Raw genomic sequence first — 16849 nt, 5'->3', positions numbered from 1 at the left:
GGATCACAAGGAGATCATTTTTGATTGTCCCAGAGCAGATGGTAGTCATGACGTTGGAAGTATTGGGCACAGCCTGGTGGTGGGGCTGCGGAACTGGTCCTGGTAGGATCAGAGTTCTGTGGCCTTAGGAGTTAGAGGTAAGTGGGCTTGATGAGTAAGAGGAAGGTAGGCTTGCTCAGTACTGAGAGATCTGGGTCTATGCCTTGAGTTGTTGGGATGGGGCAGATGAAGTGACTGGAAGAGAGTGGCTGGAGAAGAGGCCAGGGAGGGAGCCAAGGGCCCATGGAGAAATTGGAGAGTTGATATATTGTCTTAAGTCAGAAAATAATCACACTGCTGGGGGCAATTGGGTGGCTTAGTTGGTTAAGCATGTGACTTTGGCTCAAGTCATGATCTCATGGTTGTGGGTTCAAGCCCCACATTGAGCTCTGTGCTGATAACTCAGAGCCTGGAACCTGCTTCGATTCTGTGTCTCCGTCTCTCTCTACCCACCCCCCCCCCACCTCTGCTTGCGCTCTCTCTCTCAAAAATAAAACATTAAAAATTTTCATAAAAAATAATCATACTGACAGCAGTGTGGAAGCTATCACGAAGGGACATGAGGCTAAAGGCACAAAAAAGTCAAGAAGATATTTAAGATTGAGAATAATAATAGCTACCAATGAAAGAGTTATAGTACTTTATCTTTGGCCCCTCTCTTTGCCCATCCAGTATGGCAATGGTTAATTGATTTATGCTGTTAAGCTACAATATCATTAGTGGAATGTAATTCTTTTTATGTTTTCTGTACAACCAGAGAGTCAGACCACAGGTAAAAATTTTAGGCAGAAAAGGAGAAAGAATTTATTGTTGTTCATAAGGAAGTTAATCAAATTAACAACAGAAAAATGTACAATGAAAATGAGGTACTTGAACCTTGGGGAAAATATTCTTTTGCCAAATGACCTTACTGGATGTTCTTGCCAAAAGACACACTTCATTAATTGTGCTGAGAAGAAATTATTACTCTTATCAGGACTGTCTTGAGGATATTAAAAATTTGTGTGCATGTATGTGTGTGTGTATGTGCATGTATATTTTCACCGTAGCTTCCTCTATAGGTCTTTTGTGTCTAATAAACTATTTCAGTTTCCATAATACAAAAAAGGGAAGACAGGGTCTTGCAGAGCACAAACTGAACAGAGTACAAGGCTTACATGACTATAAGATAGGGAACTTCTTGTCACATAGTAGACATTTAAGATATATCTGTGTCTTCGCTAATGTTGATATACTTACATACTTATATAGAAATGCTCTAGAAATAAAGATAAAATAATTCTTATCCATTGGCTAAGTAGCTTTTATTTACATCAACCATTACATATCTTATGCTTTTATAGTACCAAATTTCTCTTATAATTATTATTAGTGGCAGTAATCCACAAATTATTTTATTCCAATAAATATTTTATCTTGAAACCCTGAAAACTCTTAACTGAAACCACAGAAAAATCTACACTTCAAGGCACCATTTAGGATAAAATTACTGTCAGTACAGGAACAGTTCCCCTAAATCTCCCATTTAATTACTAAATAGGTTTGAATATATTGAGTTTGATTACACAGGTTTCTTTATTCTCCTATCTGAATATTCTAAGTGAAATGTTGGTCTTCAGATTTGCCATTTTTACCATTAGATTTATTCACCAAATATAAATGGATTTTGTATTTGCACTTACATGTTAATGATTGCATATATAAGTGATAATATTATCTTAAGATTGTTGCATTGTGTATTCATGAATATCATTTATAGTTTTTTATTCAAATAAAGGCAAATAGGATATTTAGTACTTTTCAGAGTCCCAAATGAGTCATAACTTTATTTAACTTGTGATGTACTCTAAAATACCTAGGAATAGCTGTAAAAATGAGCATTGCCTTTGATCCATTAGAATGAAAACCCTATAAAAATGGGATTTTTCAAATTTTCTGTGGTCAATGCTATATCCTAGGACCTGGTTTTACGTGACTAATATGAAAGGTTCTTAATATCTATTTGGTTTATACTTATAAAGTGCATGCTAGTTGTACACCTATTAGATAACACAGATAAACAAAAAGAAAAGATATCCAGAATCCATTTCCCTATAAGAAAATGCTGGTAAAGATTTGGTAAATATGTAAATATGTATGTTTATTTCTATACATACAAAATATGTATATATATATAAGAACATCTCACAACTGTATTTTATAATGAATGGCCCAAGAAATGATCTGAGTGCAAGAGTAACATTTAGAGCTCTCAGCCATGACTAGGATTTCGAATTTCATTCCAAAGGTTTATGAAATAATCAATGTACATACTCTTAAGAGTCCTGAAAATCAGACTCTTAATACAAAAGGTCATTTATTGAGAGTTAGGAGACAGATATCTCTGATTTATTTTTTCTCTCTAGCCCCACAGAATTATACTTAAAGCATAAAATCTCAATTCAGATTGCCTTTTGAATTGGAACCATACTACTTGCCTCTGCCTCTGTTCTCCCAAATATGAAATGGAGATAATACGTTCATGTATCTTACTGGGTACTGTGGGACTCAAACACATAATGTATTATGTATATTATAAGTGTTCAGTGAATGCCAGCTGTTACCATTATTCATTAAATAGGTTGTTTTCCAGCATTTTAGTTTGCAGACATAGGGAAAAATCAAATTCACTGTCTTTTTTTTTTTCCCTAAAATGTTGTTCATTCTGAAAGAGTACAGTAAATTTTATAGAGTATTAATTGGGATTTCTTTTTTTTTTGTTTTTTGTTTGTTTTATCAAGATATAATTCACACATATCGTACAAGTTTAAGGTGAACAGCATACTCGTTTGACTTACATATATTGTGAAATGATGGCCACAATAAGTTTAGGTAGCATCCATCATCTTGTACAGACGCAATAAAGAACAAAGGCAAAAGCAAAAACAAAAACAATGTTCTTATAATGAGAACTATTAGAATCTACTGTTAATTTTTTTCTTTATAAGTGGAACTCTTAGGGTCTACTCTCTTAACAACTAGCATATACGATTATATCATATAATAGTGTTACTTATAGTCATCAGATATATTACATCATTGGTACTTATTTATCTTATAACTGGAAGTTTGTACCTTTTGACCATGTTCCTGCAATTCCCCTCCTCACACCCCATCTTCATAACTTGTACTTTTTTAATTGAAGTATCGTTGACATACAACATTACATTAGTTTCAGGTATACAGCAAAGTGATTCAACATTCTTATAGATTATGTGCTCTATGCTCACCCACAAGTGTACTACCATCTGTCACCATATAATGCTATTACACTATCATGGACTGTATATCCTATGTTGTACCTTTTATTCCTGTGACTTAGTGATTCTGTAACCGGAAGCCTGTATCTCTCACTCTGCCTCATTTATTTTGCTACTGTCACCCCAGCCATAAGGTTGTTTGTTTATGGGTCTCTTTGTGGGTTTTGTTTCTTTGTTTTTTGTTTTTCTTCTTGTTGTTGTTGTTCCAGAAGTGGAACTGGGATTTCTCTTTAATATAACAAAAATAAAAATTGTTATCATGACTCTTTTTTTTTAATACATGGTAGTTTTATTCTCTTACTTTCAGCAGACAGTATGTCACCAGTACTGTCAAATATGGTACCTATTTGATTTAAATTTAAATTAGTTAACAAGTTAATAAAATGAAAATTCAGTTCCTCAGTCATAACAGCCATATTTCATATGCATAACAGCCATGTGTGGTTAAAACTACCATATTGAACAGTACACCTACAGAATATTTCTATCATTGTAGAATATTCTCCTGTAAAGAACTGACATAGATCTTGTTTTTACTGATTTAGAAAGACCTTAATGTCAGGAATTAGATATCCTGTCTCCAGCCCTTGGCTCCCTGGATTGCTATGTGACCATCAGAGGTTTGCTTTACTCTCTGATTTTTCACCCTATTGTCTCTAAAATAAAATTGTAGCGTCAAATCAGTCCCTACCATTGTGTTTAAGTGTTGTTGGCACACAGCTAGGGATGTTATAATTACTGCTTCTTCACAGTACAGTACAGCACAGTACGGAATAGAAGCACAAATGTGCTTCTAGAACGTTACCCCCAAAGACCTGTGCTTTGAGCCCTTCTCCTTATAATTTCTTGTTTGGGGTTTTTGCCAATGTCCAAACAGATGAAATCCAGAGTATGTTGCTGCAGATACTTTGCTGACCCAGTCTCTTGTCAGGGAAGATATCCCACTGCCTGTCCTCACTTGATGCATATTTTACATTCCTTATTGATTTGTAACCCAGTCTATCTCATTTTGCTGCCAGTTTGTGTAAGCATAAAAAATAAAAAATATGTATATATAATACTGTCCTAAGACAAGCATAATTGGAAGGTTAACTCTGAAAATCATGAAATGTCTGACAATACGAAACAATTGTTCTTACTTTTTATTATCTATGCTACTAATCATGACTATTACTAAGGATAGTGGAAATATGATTATACTCTGACAATACTCTGACAATGATTATACTCTGACAAGGCTTGTGTCTAAGCCTGATAAATTTCTGAAAATTGAACCGGTATTAAAAAATAGAAAATCCAAATTGCCAGATGGTTTTTTGCCTTGTAAGTTTAGAAATGTAATTCATGTTATTAGTTTTGAATATTCCATTTTAATAGATGAGGGGAAACACTGGATATAGTGATACCTTTTCATTATCTGAGCTACATGTGTTTCAAAATAAAACACAATGCAGCAGAGGCAATAATTGAACATGTACCCAAAACTTATTTGCTAATAATTGAACCTTGAAACTGGAGTTAAAAGTATCTGCTAAAACAAAACTTCTTAGGTTTTTGTTGCAGGAAATGGAGTGTCTAGTTTGAAGTACAATGAATATCATGTTCTTGAAGAATGTGATAATAGCAGGCAATACTCAACTTGACTAATGAGAACTATTTTTATAGTTAAAACTTTGAAGAATGTTTATATATATTCTGTATATATATATACAGACAGACAGACACACACTAAAATCATCATCAAACAAACAGAAAAATGCTCTCAAAGTACAAGATAATATTTTTCCTAATTGAACTAATACTCTCTAGTTACAGTGCATATTTTTTTCACTTTATTTTGTGCTTTGTTGTTCAGTGCAATAGATATACATTAGTATGTGGACATAAATGGTGTGTGTGTGTGTATACACTTGCTTCAGTTTTGTGACGCAGCATTCAAAGAAGCATAACCTTTGGCACATCAGCAAACCTGTAAAGTGGGTGTCAATTAATCACATTATCTTTAGAGCTAAATATTGACCACTCCAGGCAAAAGAAACACCACTGTTTTGCTTATCTTTGTGTTCAGTTCCAATTCTAAAGAGTTTTACCAAAGATCAGATGGATTAAAATGGCCTTCCTTAATGGAAAGTAGAATACTGAGGCATTTCATCAGAGGCTCTTGCTGCTGAAGAGGAATGTATGGTTCCATTTAGCATCTCCTTGAAAAGGAGTCAAGAAACAGGCTTGCAACTTCTTGTTTGCCACTTGTGTCATTTCCTGTGTGTTCTGCGTCAACCTTAGCCAGTCTTCTTGAAAGAAAAAGAAATATTTTAGAGCAATGAAGGAGTTAAGTTGTGGAAAAGACCTGAAGCCAGATTTAAGGAAGGGAAAACATATATATCAAGTATATATAAATGGTAGAGTAGGGTTGGAAAAGTCTCTATGAAGACGGATTGAGGCCCCAGGGCCTGCTTTCAGAAAATTAAATGAAAATATGAAGAAACATTTTCACCACATGAGAGAAAGTGAGCTGATCTTGGGGACGGGAGTAGGATCAGGAACAAACATAGGACATTTTTCATCAGTTCAGCACCTCAGGATTCTGTCAAGTCCTGCTCTACCCAATTTTTTGTCATGAAGCAATTGAGAAAAAGGTCTTTAACATTTTTTTTCTGTGACTTTATCTCTCACAAAGGAACAACAACAAAAATCTTTGTCTGGATTTGAGGAAAAGTTGATTAGTTCTCCAATGTGATTGCTAGATAAGCCCATATATTTTTTAAAAATAACCTTTAAATTCTTTTAAATATAAAACTGTGACATGAATGTGACAAAGCTTTTAGTTTACAACATGTCGTGAAATAGAAAGTGAAAAATATTTATTCATTTTGTCAAATAAAAATAATCTTAGTATAATAATATGTTTTTCCAAAAAGGTGGGGCTAAATGTAAATTATATGTGGATGTTTCTGTTCAATATGTACATTACTTAAAAGAAAGGCAAACAGAAAATTATGTGGTTTTCACATTCTCCATATTGTTTATATTCACTATTATGAGAGCTGATAATGAAATACCAAGCACTTTAGTTTTATACAAACAAATGATCAGGAGGTGTTCTAAATCACTGAAAATGTATAATATGGTTGGCATTCTTTCAAATTAATGTCATAACATGTTCTTTTCCTTCTTTCTTGTTTTGTTATAAGTTTTTTGTGTAAGAGTTAAATCAAGCTGATTAAATCATTTCAGTACCATAATGGGAAAGCAGAGAAGAGAGGATTAGCTCATCATGCAGGATGAGTTAGGTCATAGTTTATCCGACCATAATTCAAATGCTGTGCTTTCCAAGTCTGGAAGTTATGGCTATGTCAAAGGTTAGTGCCAAAATGTCTTTTATCATAAAAGACAACTGCTTATTCCTACAGTTGGCCAAGCTTTCGTTGGTTAGGTAGAACCAGTAAGGTATATAGGTGTTTTAAAACTCAAGATTGTCTCAATCTCTGCCTTTTATTTTTAAAAATAACTATATTAGTTTGTATTAGACATACAGTGACATTTTTCTTAGGAAAAAATCAATTTATAATTATATCTCTCTTTTAATAGCTATAAACAGAAGTAGAATCAATGTGAAGCGTAGAATTGTATTTGAAATAAGACTTTGGTTAAAAGAAAATGAAGGAAAGATTTATAGCAGTGTTATTCAAAATGTGAGTTCTGACCCACTAATGGGTGGTGAATTCAATTTAGAAGGTCTTTGACAGAATTTTAAGAATGAAATAAAAGAGAAGACAATAGGTTAACATAGAAAAGAAAAATTGGGGCAATTATGGAACCTACTAGTAATGAGAAATGGGGTGGGGGGAATAAAAGGATTCTGCTGGATTAATATGTAAATTGTTTTTCTTATTTTTTCTTACTCTTGGCCTTGAGCAAAAGTAGCCTGTAATTCATTAGTGTAGATTAAAGGGGATGGATTTTCCAGCTGCAGAACTCTAAGCTCGTAAAGTGGGAATATTGTAATCTACCTCACAGAGTTAAGGTGGGAATTAAGTGAAATCATACATGTTAAAGCCTCCGGCTTGATTCCTGCCACATGTTAGACACTCAATAAATGAATGATAGAAGTAATTTCATAATCCATTAGATTATATGCATGGCTATCTTGAGATGGCTAGAGGAGAGGCCAGGTACTCCATCAAAGTTATTCATCAAAGGAAATAGACAAGAGCAAGAGATGTTAGGTTAGGTTCATAGAACTGTATTTGGATGGGATTATTCCCTCCATTCTAGTAACTCCTGGTTGATTAGGACTCTAGTACATTCAGTCCATTAACCATTTCACCCAAGCACCTCTTATTTGCCAAATTAACCTTAAAAGACAATTGGGACTTGCCTTCAGGCCATGTCAGATACACATGATCTGGTTTCACAGGCTTCTCTGTGGAACTAACCATTTATGTAAACGAGTTTCAGTACAATTATTACCGGCCAGATAATCTATAATCATCAGCTGTTGCAAACAGGCATTGAGTTCACTACCCTCGTCTTGGAATAAGCACAGTGAATGGGTTTCAGAAATAAAGTATGAACCATATTAAAACTAAAGTACAGTCATATGTTCCCACCTCTCTAATTAAATATTTGTCGTGTTTAAGCAGATTTTTGTTTATGCTCCCTTTCTTACTCATGGGCAGATTTCTTGATAGGAAAAAGGATGTGTTGGAAAAAGGATGTTTTATTCATGGTGCTGGCAAATATTTGACATAAATATGAGTTTTTATGAGTGAATGAGTCCTGATTATCAACATATAAATCATATTGTGACAGACTCAAGTTTCTTCTTCAGTTTTTTGTGAAAGGCCAATTTTTTGTATCTCCTTTGCTGATTTATAGCTGTCACTTCCTAAAGCACAGAAAGATGGAAGAGGAAAGTAGTTATTCATGCATTCAAATACACCTACCAGCTTACCCTGGACAAGAGGATTTGACCCTAACACCCTCCTTTAGGCAGGCAGAGCAGTCCCCGTGTCCCTGAATCCTGAAGAACTCTGCACTATTTACAACAATCATAGAAAATGTCTGACTCTGCTATCCTAGAGTTCCAGAGAATTTGGTTATTATATAACCTAAAAATATATAGCTCTTTCCATTGTCTTTGCATTATCTATTTTCTTAGTTGTTGTTTTTCTTTGAAAGCAGTGTGGATATTTTTATGAATATAAAGACAAATATGTTTTTTCCCCAGGTTTGAGAATGAATAAAGGTGCCATCACCCCACCCCGTACTTCTCCTGCAAATACATGTTCTCCAGAAGTAATTCATCTGAAGGACATTGTCTGTTACCTGTCTCTCCTTGAAAGAGGAAGACCTGAGGATAAACTTGAGTGTATGTGTTTCTTTATTTAGTTTACTTCTCACAATAGTGGGGAGGAGGAGGGACTAGATACTGATGAATTGAAAATTGTATTTACTATGGTTATCTAAATTTTCATTAAATGAAGTGGCCTTGGTTAAGAAATAAAAATTCTTTCAAGTGGGAATCAAAGGATATTGTGAATATATTAAGATTCTTATCAAATTCCATTTATTACAGAGTATTTCTTTAGCATGTTGGTCTGTCAGATGACTTGTTCTTGACTGTCCCTCAGTTTGGTAACATGATGATACTGGAAAGTGTCATTTGAATTGTTTTGAAAAAACACCTTTATTTCTAGGATATGAGGAGGTCTTCCTCTTAATCAGCACCAAGGTTCACTGGACACATACAACCTGAGCCTTTCTCTCATGGAAATCTTTCTTTAAAACTTCACCACTAACACTTTCTGTGCCAGGAATAAATGATTTCTCAGGTGCCAAACACCTGAAAGTTTCATATATAGGAGTTGACTGTGGATGTTGTAAATAAACATAGCTGTGTTTGTTTTTTTCTACAATGTGGCAGGTGTTTCAGATAGAGATTTTCTATTTAGGTGAAAAGGAGAGAATTGCTGTCTTTAATAAAGCACAGTGTGTGAGCTCTCTCTGGTGGCAAACTATACTCATTGCAATGCAAGAAATATTTTTTTCAAATATTTACAATAAGCCTGAACATTTAATAATCTGGTCTGTCTCCAAAGCCCCTGCTAAACATAGAGCTGGTAGTTTGTTCAATAATCCAATAACTTGATTATATTGGAGAGTGTTAAAATAAATTAAAGTTCTTGCAACTGAAATGATAGTGAAGATAACAAATCCTAAATTTGATATTTTCAAGCAAATATAGACCATAGTGATGTTTCAGAATTATGATTTGAAAGCATGTTTAGTTAAATCTAATAGTAACATGTTGATAATATTTCTCTTACTAATAAAGAATTAACTATAATATGACTAAGTCATACCTAAATTATAAACTGTATTAGGAGTCTTTAAATACGTATTTATTATTCCTAAATGTGGAATATTTGCATTTCAAGATTTATTTGTATTCCTAAAGACATACATAAATCTTTCACATTCCAAAATAAATATTAATGTTCAGTCAATTTCTATTGAAGTGACAGCCAAGGAGAAAGTTTGCTCAGGTGTTGTCAGGTCCGTGTTTGGGATGATTTTAAAAATATACAGGCAAATCCTTTCTTCCAGGTCTGAGACTGAATGAAGGCACCATCATTCCTCTTCAACATGCTGTTTGTGTTGGAGTTTAATTATTTTTATATCAACTGGAAGCATTTTGTTTTTAAGGTAGAATTCTTAAGAGGTGTGCTTTTAAGTTCTCACATTGAGTTTATGAATCAAACCGTCTTTGTCTACAACTGCAGTCAGAATGTTAACCCACAAGTCATTCAAAAACACTTGATGAATCAGGTCAAACCTGACCTGCCACTTACCTTTCTTCACTGTTTTCAACCTCCTTTACTCTGTTCTTTCTTCAAATTTTCCAGCTCTTTGTCAAGCATTTGTCAGATTCAGTTGCCTTTGCCTTTTTTCTTAACTGTTCCTTCAGACTCTTGTCATAGTGGGAATTTTTAGAGACTGGCTCTATCAGTATGATTTTCATCAGTCTCTTCGAAATAGATGAATGTCGATTTACGAATATATGAAGATTCTGCCTCTGTCCCTGCTACACTCAAGTTCTCTGCTCTACTCCTCTGATTTGGAGGAACTTAACTTGATCCTTAATTATCTGGAACTTGTTTTTTGTCTGTTTTTTGTTTGTTTGTTTTGCTTTGCTTTGTTTAGTTTTGTTTGTTTTTAATGCCAGTGCCTGGCCCTTTCCTACCTCTGTTAAGTCAGAATCTATTCCTCTTACCCACTTTCATATCAATGGACTGTACACTCTTTTCCTTCTACAATTAAACATTGACATATTCTCAATATTCATGTAGTCTTCTAGAGCTACAGGTTTGAAAAATATTTTCAGTAATACTTTAAAGAAATTTAATGGTGGTTAATTTAACATACACTTATTTCCAAAAGGGTTGTGACTTATTAAACACAATATAAACTAGAGGAAAGAAAAAATAAGTAAGTTGACAATAAATAAATATGGGCAAGCACCTAATATAATTCATTTTTGCTGGTAAATGCTGAACTTGGATCTTAATTTCTAAGTAGCTAAGCAGAAAGGAATACACGCACATTCACTTAGGCCAGAAGTTAAACTTTATCACACATAAGAATTACCTGTAGGACTTAGGAACATACAGCTTATTCTGAGCCCCAGATTCAGTGCAGGTGCTTCAGCAGGCTTGATGTGCGCCCTTAGAATTTTCATGTATAACAAGGCTCCACATAGTGCTGATGTTGCTGCTTCAGGGACCACATTCTGAGGAACACTGGCTTATGCAATTCCTCTGTCCAATGAAGCATATACACACACACTTTCTCTGAAGGAAGGACCGTTTCTCAGAACTGCTGAATGGTGACAGTATTTGGTAGGCTTCTTTCCCTGGGTTACTACATAAAATAATGACATGGTTGTAAATGTTTCTAAAAAAGATATTTTCCCCCAAAATACTGTTTTATAAATCTATCCATCACTTACTATCACCTCCCATCTTCCTACCTGTCTTTTTTTGCCAGGCATTTACACAATGTTTAGAATAAAGATTATTTTTTTCTTTGAAAGGAAATAGACAAAAGTCCTCGAACTTTCCACCGATTATGTCATTTCTTCAAGTTACTTTGCCTAGTCCAATTATGTTTTCTCACTGAGAACTTTGCTTATTCTGAGGTCCTATCAAGTAGATGGCATTTATTCACCTGCTGCTGTAGAAGGTATATGTGCATGTGCATGTGCATGTGTTTTTGTGTAAATGTGTTCAGGTTGTGGGGAATTCCATTTTTCTCTTTCCTTGTTGGTGCTACTTACCTGCCATCCTGATGTGTGGAATAGGAACATTGTACCACAGCTGTTTTGCCCTCCTCACCTTAAGTCAGATACAATACTTTGTAGAGAGCCATTCAGTATCTCCCTCTGTTAGTTTCTTTGCCTTCCTCGAATTCTGTGATTTCAACTCCATTTTATTTCAGTCTCCCACATCTGCTGCAATACCACACGACTTGTAATTTGTAAAGACTGGTTTTATTCTAAAATTTTAAGCTCTAACATTTTACTTTGACCCCAGACTATGATCACTTAACTTCCCCCTCTCCTACTTTTAATTTAAACATAGCATAGCACAGTACTGAAAAGCCTAGACTCTTGATTTCACTAACTGAATGCATCCTAGCTTTAACACTTATGACTGCCTGGGGCACATTTTGTGAAACAAAAACCTCTTGAGGCCTTAGTTTCTCCAACTATAAAATTGGAATCATAATAATATTTATCTCATATGTTTGCTATAAAGATTAAATTAACCAATATTTGCTCACATAAATTCCTTCACATTTATTGGTTCACATAAATGTTTGTTAAGTGCAATTTAAATAAGTATTCTTGTCTCTTAACCATTTCCCTTCCTCCTGAATTTGCCTGCTGCTTTTTTGGAAACCATCCCTCCATAATCTATGATGCCAGTCATTCTTTGACACTTAGTTTTGGGCACCCAATTTATTTGCTTATATATGGTGATGGCAGAGATTTAGTAAAATAAAACTATAATTCTACAGATTATAACTCTACTCAAAACTTCAGCTGGCCTACAGTGCCCTCAGTGTTTCTCTCATCATCAACTTCTTCTAGTTAAGTTAATCCAGATGCTTCATTTTTCCAACACCTACGTATTTAATCATCATCTTTAGGTGTGAATTCTTATAACTTTGTTTCATCTTACGTAAAACTTGTCAACTTCTAGACATGTTCTTTCTTCTTCCTCTTCTTCTTCTGAATGTGTCCCTTTGACAGTTCCCCATTAAAAATACATAAACTTAAGCCCTAAACTTAGAGCTATAGACTGATTTGACTCTACAGTTTCATCCCAACCTAGTTGGCCAGTCTTGCATTTAGCTTTGACCTACATTTACATGCACAGACAACATCCTAGTCACATAGATCTACTTTTCAATCACCAGACAAACCCAAACTTTTTCATATTTATACCTTTGCTTATAATGTGCATTTGCTGGGAGTGCTCTTTCTCAATGTATATCAGATCCACTACAGTATACACTTGAGGCCCAGCTCATGTTATGAATTCTCTGGCCAACTCCTAATTGGATTAATTTTGCTTGTACACTTATGCTGTGTAACTTCCTACCCTAGCACCTACTCTGTGTGTGTGAGTGTGTGTGTGTGTATTTCAACAGACAGATGATCAATAAATGATACTTAATTGGAATTGTGTTGAAGTCAATGGGTGTTTGAGAAGAGAAAAAAACGTGAATTATTTAAGTCATGGAATGATGCTAAATTCATTTATACTGCATTTTTAAGACACATTATATTTACATTAGGATTGGTATTTATAAATTGTTAATGACTTAAGGAATAATTTTTGTTAGCTTACATTTAATGAAAACGTATCACTGAAGAGAAATACAAAGTACAGATACAAAATACAAAAATAACCACAAAATAGATCATTGACACACAAATAATGAAGAATAACCTGTATGTTAAAGTTATTGCCATGTATAGTATTAATCTTAGAACGATTGGATTTAACACTGAAGAGACCCTAAAGATCAGTTAGTCATTCTCCCTATAGAGTCAATGAAAAAAATTAAAGCCCAGAGAGACTGGTTGTTAATTATAGCACTAGTTTTTTTCTGCCTGTGACTAACACCCATGATTTCTGAGTGACTGTATAAGTGCTCTTCATTTTGAAAAGCTTCCTTTCCTTGTCTTTGTTGTTTCTCTATAGGAAAAAAGGAGAAAATATTACTTCATTGCATTAGAGGTCACAAACTCCAAGCAGCTATTTTTTTTCACCTCTGCCCTGAAAGCTTACTAATATATAAAAAAGTAAAAAAAAAAAAAAAGTGAGTTAAAAAATTCCAGCTTACATGCCCTTTATAAACATACTTCCTAATGTTTAATAACAAACTAAATATTAATATTTTGATTAGCAAAATATGTTATCCCAAGTATAATAACACCAGAGTATATTTAGTAGGATGATGAGGAGAAAATAGATTAAAAACTTGCAAATCTTTTGGAAGAGAAAAAATTGTAGGTATAAAGAATGAACCTTATATTGCATAATGTGCCTTTGCCCTGATCTTTTAACCAAATTCATGTGTGGGTGCATAATTGTTTCTATATAAAGGGAAATTGCATGAGCATAAAAATAGAAAAAAAGTGGGTTAAACTAGCTTGTAACTTTGTAACAGGTACCCACATTTGGAAATTATCATGTTGACAGAGTTATTTTAATATTGAGCTTAAATTATGTTTGCACCTAAAAATCTATATCCTTATTATGTTAGTTTTAAGAATATATTTTTTTCAATGATTCACTTGACCTTGGAGCCTAATTTAGTTTTAAATTCTAAGAAGAATATTAATTTTATCAATATTATTCAATGTAGTTTTAAAAGGGAAAGATTATATAGACTTACCAAGCCAAACAATTTTTATTTTCCATAGTTTTAATAACTGCCCTTTAAAAAAATAACTACCTCTTAAAAAAGTTTCATTAGTTTCTCTATCTCTGTACAACTGAAGAATTTTCAAATCCTCCACCACAAATTCTAGTTTAAAAATTTGTGCCCTTCATTTTTTCTTTAATCTTTTCATTCTTAGTTACTTTCTCCATTATTTTACTTGTTCTGTCTTTCTGGAACTATTATTTTTGGATATTGATACTCCAAGACAGAAATTTGAATTTGTTTTTTTTTTCAGTATTTTCCTTTGCCAACATATTTTCTCCTATGTCTTTTTTTTTTCATCTGTAATATCTTCTACATCTGTGATAAGTCTTTGTTTTCTTTTTCTGTCATGCTTTTAACTTCACAGAGGATTCATTTTGTTCTCAGCATAATTCTTATTTGTTTCTCGTTTTATGGATTGCAACTTTCCTCTTACAAGATTTTATTCTGTCTCCCGGCCTTGCTGTTTGTTTTTTTTTTTTTTTTTTTCCCTTCCCAATTACTTGTTTTGGAAGGACTCCTTGGTGTGGTGGGTGGGTGGGTATGTGGGTGAGGTTTAAGTGTGACTCACTGGAGATAAGGAAGGGGGCTTATACTCTTAATATTCAATGTGTAGATTTTCACATAAACACCCTGATTTTGGTGTAGTGCCCCTCGAATCAACAGTCCTAAGCAGCCTGAGCTCAGCATCCTCTTGGTTTGCATGCTATAGAGCGTCCATTCTTCTCCTGGGGTAGGGAGCTGGCATATTGTTAGGTGGATGGTATGAAGGGTAGTATTTGAGGGTCTAATTTCTTTTCATGAAGATTATCACTTAATTTTCCATCTCATCACCCTTTCTTTGCAAATCTTTGCTGCTTCTTCACTTATGTTTATATTCTCTGGGTTCCAAGTCACTCAACATGTGTTTTCCAGCTTCCATTTTTTTTTTCCTCTTACATTTTCCTTGTACTTGTTGATTCATGCCAATTTCCTTTTTTCTTTTTTTAGATGCTTATTTATTTCTTTTGGTGGAGGGGGTGGCGGAGACAACGAGAGAGGGAGAAAATCTCAAGCAGGCTCTGCAGTGTCAGCACAGAGCCAGATGTGGGGCTTGATCTCAAGAACTGTGAGATCCCGACCTGAGCCAAAATCAAGAGTCAGACACTTAACCACCTGAGCCACCCAGGCACCCTGATTTATGTCTATTTCATACATTACTATTACCACAGTCACACTTCAATACACAGCCAATGTAGACAAATGTGTTTAATACTTCATATTTTGCATGACACTAGTATAATTTTAAATTAGGAAAATAGACTTGTCTCTGAAAACTAAAATCCTAGAATTTCTCTCTCCTATTAAGGAGAAAGGAAGGAAGGAAGGAAGGAAGGAAGGAAGGAAGGAAGGAAGGAAGGAAGGAAGGAAGAAAAAAAGAAAGAGGCAGGGAGGGAGGGAGGGAGGAAGGAAGGAAGGAAGGAAGGAAGGAAGGAAGGAAGGAAGGAAAGAAGAAATTCTTGATTTAGACTTGGTCAGATTTAGAGTATGTTAGATTTACTGTTTAATATATGCATGCTGTTTATATGATTGCTATTCTTATTGACTAGAACTTTTATTTTTCCACCTTTTCCTTGATGAAATAAAGAGAATTCATAAGCAACCATTAACCGCTGTCAGTGTGTTTAGAAATTATTCAAAAGATGTCAGGACTTCTACTTTAGACAATAATGAAAAAACTTTCAGACCAACATCTCTACTGGGAACACATAGAAAATTTGGACATAGTATTTTTTTTAATTTGTTTGAATTTGTTCGTTTAATTTTTTTGAATTCCAGAGTCTTCTTAATAGGTGTATGGTGGTCTCTGTGGCTTAAATTTTTATTTTGTTTATGATTGATGATCTTGAACACTTTATTTTGACTGACTATTCATGTATCTTCCATTTTTGAGATACATGAATTCATGTATCTCAATACAATTCATGTACTGACATGAGAGTCAATATTTTTTGACTCTCTTATTTGGGTTGTTTGTCATTTTATTACTAAGCTATAGAGTTTGTTAATATATTTTAGAAATAAGCCCTTTATCAGACATCTGTGTTTTCAAAAGTTCTTTAATTTGTGGCTGGATTATTTTGTTCTTATTTTTCTTTTTCCGTTTTCCTTTCTTTCTTTCCTTTTTTTCCCTTTCTTTATCTTATTTATCTTTTGATGAACAGAAGTTCTAATTCTGATGAAGCTTAATTTACCTATTATTTATTTTTTTAACGTTTTTTTTTAAATTTATTTTTGAGACAGAGAGAGACAGAGCATGAATGGGGGAGGGTCAGAGAGAGGGAGACACAGAATCTGAAACAGGCTCCAGGCTCCGAGCGGTCAGCACAGAGCCTGACGCAGGGCTCGAACTCACGACCATGAGATCATGACCTGAGCGGAAGTCGGACGCTTAACCGACTGAGCCACCCAGGTGCCCCTACCTATTTTTTTTTAAAAAATAATTGATGGTCCATATTGGCTTACCTTAA

General features: G+C 34.2%; 1 protein-coding gene across 12 annotated transcripts in view; it reads left to right on the top strand.

The window, feature by feature from the left end:
- The window catches only part of DGKB (diacylglycerol kinase beta), a 776793-nt gene that overhangs the window by 232948 nt on the left and 526996 nt on the right, over positions 1-16849 (top strand). For all 12 annotated transcript variants that reach the window (XM_053897058.1, XM_019443494.2, XM_053897059.1 and 9 more), the window contains one exon: positions 8569-8709. In XM_053897058.1, coding sequence (XP_053753033.1) covers positions 8569-8709 — 141 coding nt within the window. The remainder of the gene's footprint in view (positions 1-8568; positions 8710-16849) is intronic.

This window comes from Panthera pardus, unplaced genomic scaffold (genome assembly GCF_024362965.1).
Source record: "Panthera pardus isolate Hobbes unplaced genomic scaffold, ASM2436296v1 HiC_scaffold_8, whole genome shotgun sequence".
Lineage (NCBI taxonomy): Eukaryota > Metazoa > Chordata > Mammalia > Carnivora > Felidae > Panthera > Panthera pardus.
Note: the sequence above shows the minus strand (reverse complement) of the source record. Positions and strands in the feature narration are given on the sequence as shown.